At 38.0% G+C, this 4,860-nt stretch overlaps 1 protein-coding gene across 1 annotated transcript; it reads right to left on the reverse strand.

The window, feature by feature from the left end:
- Window positions 1–323: 323 nt before the first annotated feature.
- LOC147387035 (BTB/POZ domain-containing protein) lies at window positions 324–4,518 on the reverse strand. The gene is made up of 4 exons (XM_086421495.1): window positions 4,025–4,518; window positions 3,724–3,869; window positions 1,643–1,761; window positions 324–1,185 (listed from the first exon to the last, which is right to left on the reverse strand). The coding sequence occupies exons 1-4, from the start codon at window positions 4,141–4,143 to the stop codon at window positions 583–585; spliced, it is 987 nt and encodes a 328-aa protein (XP_086277621.1). The 5' UTR covers window positions 4,144–4,518; the 3' UTR covers window positions 324–582.
- Between the last annotated feature and the right edge of the window lie 342 nt (window positions 4,519–4,860).

Below are 4,860 nucleotides of genomic sequence, written 5' to 3' on the forward strand. Positions count from 1 at the left end.
ACATGAATACGAAATGGTCCATCAAGTGTGAATTAATCGGGCGCTGAGGACCATCCAATCGACACTTTGATGACCATGGACTGATTCCACAATGCTGCTTGGCATTGGTGATCTCAGTATCAACAATTGCAAACTTAATTTGCATCAAATGAGAAACAATAATAAATCAATATTAGACAATTTGGATCACTCACTCATGTTGCAGATAATGTCATGTAAGGGACCGATGTCTCAACTTTAATTATTTTCCTTTTTTCTTTATTGAAATTCTAGAAGTGACAGATCGACCATGATTTATCGTTATTGCAGATTTGATTGGCATCTGAGGAAAAGAATCGTAATCTGATAATGTATAATTGATATTTCAAATCATTCACATTTCATCTAAATTACATGGAGGGACATCTTTTTACGAGGACAATATACATTTACATAATCAAATGCAGACCATCAAAAGAATCTTCCTCCATCGGAAACAAATACTGAACAACAGAATATTGTCCAGTAACCCATCTACATGGAATTAATTAAACAGAATACCACCCACACAAGCATACCATTCATCTTTATAACAAGAATTTTTCAGAAACCTTTCCACGCGGTGAGAACCTCGTGGAAGACCTCAGCTATAAGATCCCTATCGGCAGATTGTAGAAAGGAATTGAAATCATCTCGAATGTCGAATATCTTACCAAACTTTACAAGATACATCATACATCCACTCTTCAGTCTCGGTAATCGATAGAGAGATGCATTTTGGAGCCTCTCAAGTACATTCTTAGTATCAATGTCTTCTATAAGGCTCTCATGGCACGCCTCTTTAAGGTCAGAGATGTCGTACTTATCAGCCGCATGGAGAAGAGCAAGTCGGTGAGTCAGAAACTCTTCGTGTTGGATGCTACCGTAGATGTAGTTAAGAAGAGCCTGGCAAGCTTCGATTGACATGTCCGAGATGTTCACAGTTGATAGCTCCTTCTCTTGGAGATTGTGTGAGAACATGCTCCGAAAGACAGGCGATCGTGTGGCAAGTATGGCACGGTGGGCCCCAATGCTCCCATCGGAGGCATTGATTGTAATATCTGTGTGAATGCTTTCGGATAACATTCGGCCAAGGGATTCAAGAGCGGTTGCATTCGACTGTTTCTGGGTGAATCCTTCGGACCAGATGGAGTAAGGTGCACCACCCTGTGTATTATTTACACGACGAATCAAAGCTAGAACTTGGAGAATGCATGGAGAGACCAATATATTAAATATAGGTAAAATACAAACTCTTATCGATTAAACACATTCAAATTTCCATGATTTCTGTTTTCATTGTGACTGACTAAGTAATTTTAATTTGTAGTCTTTGGCATTATGTTCTAAAACATGATAACCGAACATTTGAACATAGAGGGTGATATATATATAGGAAGAAAATGACCTTGATCATGTCCAAACCATCTAAACTACTAAGGTTTTACGAAAGACTGTCTTGTCCATCAAAATGTGATACATGAGCTAGTTAAAGGTATCCGATGTTTCGATTTTCAGCATAGAAGATTTCACGGAGTGGACTCCTATTGGATATTGCCACATCAACATTCTCAAAATATTTTATAAACAGGAAGGAAAAAAATGGTAGGAGAGAGAGGCATACGTTGGGAGGAGTTATCTTCAAATCAAGGAACTCGACGTCGATGATGAATTTTCCAGTTAACGGAGTCTCGACCGCCCAAATAAAATCGTCGTTGTTCTTAAGCTGCTTGTCTGTTACTCCTGCGTGTGCATACAAAGGAACATAAAACAAGTATGCAGAAAAATTAAGATAATCTTTCTAGAACATATTCTGTGAAAAAATAATTATCAGAAAATAACAAAGATAAATTTAAGGCCTTATTGATATAAAGGCAAGAAGTTAACAAGAAAGCCTAAAAGTGGAGTCTACAAAGCCAACCATGTCTAGGATATAAATTGTGTTTCCCTGCAGTAGAGGCGCCAAAATTTGTTTAAGGCCAGGGAACCAAGCTTGAAGAAGCTCTATCTCAAGGGAGAGAGCCTAATCGGGCTAATTGCAATCAAAGAAAGTAGCCACATCACCGAAGTTCAGACTGTTAAGTCTTATATTTCAAAAGATTTTGGAGATAAAAAGACCCAAATTGGAGGCAGTGTTAAGAAGTCTGAAGTTTGCCTAGTTTTCCAAATCTCTAGAATTACAACTTTGTTTCTCAAGCAATGAAGTCAAAATGTCATTGTTAGGCGGACTGAAGCCAGCACAACAACATCACAAACCCTTGGGTTTGATACCACCCCCAGACCAACATTGCAGTGCCGGTTTTGCAGGCCACCACATATGCACCGTTGGGGACTAGTCTTGCTATGTATGGGGCAGGGACACCCCAAGGTAGGGGAAAAAAGAAAAAGAAATGTCAGCTTTCCGAGAGTAGTGATGGGGTGTTTCAGGTTCATCATTCATCACTTTCACTTTGCTTCATTTGGTTACTTACATTGGTTCTGGTCTTCATGTGAGTAAAGGGTGGAAGAATTGAAAATTGTGGGAAATGTGATTTTATATGTTGGTTTCCTTCCATCTTCAGTACAAATTGTTAAAATTCACACTTTGCTGATGTGGATGTGTGTACGGAAACATAGATGCTTTTCATTGAGATATGAGTTAAAAGCATCTATAGTTACATGCACACCTCCACATCAGGAAAGTGAGAATCCATGTGAATTCTAAAGTCACTCCAACACAACTCCTTCTTAATGAGTTGGTTGTTATGGTTGCTGGAACTTCCCCATAACCAAAAAAAAGAAATGTTCTTGTCACTATTCTCCATTATTTGCTTGAATATGCCAATTTCAAATTCTTCATATATCAATCAAATACGTGAATTCCTACAAAGCTTGAAAAAACCTATATTTTGAATTTTTGGCATGATTCAGGGCTGGCCCATGTTATGTGCCTAAGTATATATATAAGGGCTTAAATTTGACTCATTCCAACATGTCTGGACCTTTTGGTGTATTGATTTAGGTCATTAACATATGGTACGAGAGCCAAGTATGGTTTTAAATCTCGTCCGATACATCTCAGTATCGTCCACCAACGAAACGGATGGACAAGACGTATTGGACGAGATTTAATACCATAGTTCATTTTTCTCATATTTTAACGAGACGACTCAAACATATTGGAAAACTCATCTGAGACGACTCAGTCTCGTTCATGGACGAGACGAGATGTCAAAACGAGTTTTAAAAGCCAACACCAAGTCTCAAGTTCGAGTCACAGAAAAGGCTACCGGGAAAGGTTACAAGAAAACCTTGAGAAAAGCCCCAAGAAGTATCCAAGGGCTACGGGCTACAAGAAATAAAAAATGCTGAGAAAAGCCCCGAGAAATGTCCCGTCCTTAGTGGATAAGGGCTTATATTTGACACATTCCAACAGGTCTAGGCCTTTTGGCATATTGGTTTAGGTCCCTAACAGCCCAATGATATGTGAATCAACCAATCCTAGTTTTCCTATCTTATGATCGGATGGCTGAGATTCGCTAGGCCAGTCGGGGTTTTTGTGTGTGGGCCCATCCCACAGAAAGCAAATAAATCAAAACCATCCAAATTGATTAGATGGCAGAGATGTAAAAAAAGTATCATCCTTGATGGACTTACAAAGTAACATAAAATATATCCCTCAAAACTCAAAAGAAGGGTAAAAATGGAAATTAAAAAAAAATTCACCTGGATGAACCAGAACTTGGCGATTTCCAACAGAACAGAGCACTCGAATGAAAAAAGATGCAATTGGAGGACTATCCCTCGTTAGATTCAGTAGCACTGGATGTAATTTAATATACAACACCCGATTCTTCTCCAGAGATAAATGCCTTCAAGTTCAAGATCGAAATCCAAAAGAAGATCACTGATACAGTCAACTAAAACCACCCAAATTTCTTCCCCAATTCATTCTCAACCAAAAGGAAAAAAAAATCAAATTTTTAACGAAATTCAAAAAAGAAAAGGAGAATTGGGAAATTCTTACCAATTCCAATTACCGATCTTGAAAGGATCGGATTTCCTGTAAGTGCAAGAAGACAAGTTTTCGATCTTCCATTGAGCGAGTCGAGAAGTTGTTTCGACTCTATAAGCGGACTCGTTCATTCTAACGAAAGCAAGAGCAGTGGTGATTTCATGGATACAATCGAAGATACCGTCGAAGAATTCTCCTGATTTCCCCAGGTTTACTACCTGAGATTTCACTCCTCATTAGCATGGAAGAACCACCAACTGATCGATAACTGATCTCTCTATCAATTATCAAATCAACACACACACAGACAGAGATTCTTCAATCCTCTTACTATAAAATTATTCAATTTTTCTTTTTAAATTACTAGTTTTTTTTTTTTTTTGAAGGTTTCGGGCACGCAAGGGTTTTGATCTTGCTTACGCCATTGAAGTGGAAGTTACAGAGATTCAGTAATGGAAGGAGAGAAGGGGGCTTTGTTTGTGGTGTAGGCTTTCACTACACTTAAGGGAACGGTTTTATTTTATTTGGATTTTGTTATTTATTCTTATTAATTGTTTTAATTAATGTTTATATATGAATCTATTGCCTTTAGAAAGGAAGAATCTAAGTGATTGGGCTTTGAAGCAAAGTATCTAATCTGAATGTAAGAGAAATACTTTACCTTACCTAATGTAGTGGGCCATAAATAAAAAAAATTAATTTATATAGGTAACAAAATAAAATTGAATGGAAGAACATGATTGCTCAATGAGTCCCCCTAGTCTCTCTTAAGCTAGTAAGGATTTCACCCTTACTAAGGGTTCTTGGGCTCACCTCTTGGCATCCAAAAACATGATCAGATGCTTCGG

This window comes from Akebia trifoliata, chromosome 13 (assembly GCF_017979445.1).
Source record: "Akebia trifoliata isolate Shusen 1 chromosome 13, ASM1797944v1, whole genome shotgun sequence".
NCBI classification, from domain to species: Eukaryota; Viridiplantae; Streptophyta; class Magnoliopsida; order Ranunculales; family Lardizabalaceae; genus Akebia; species Akebia trifoliata.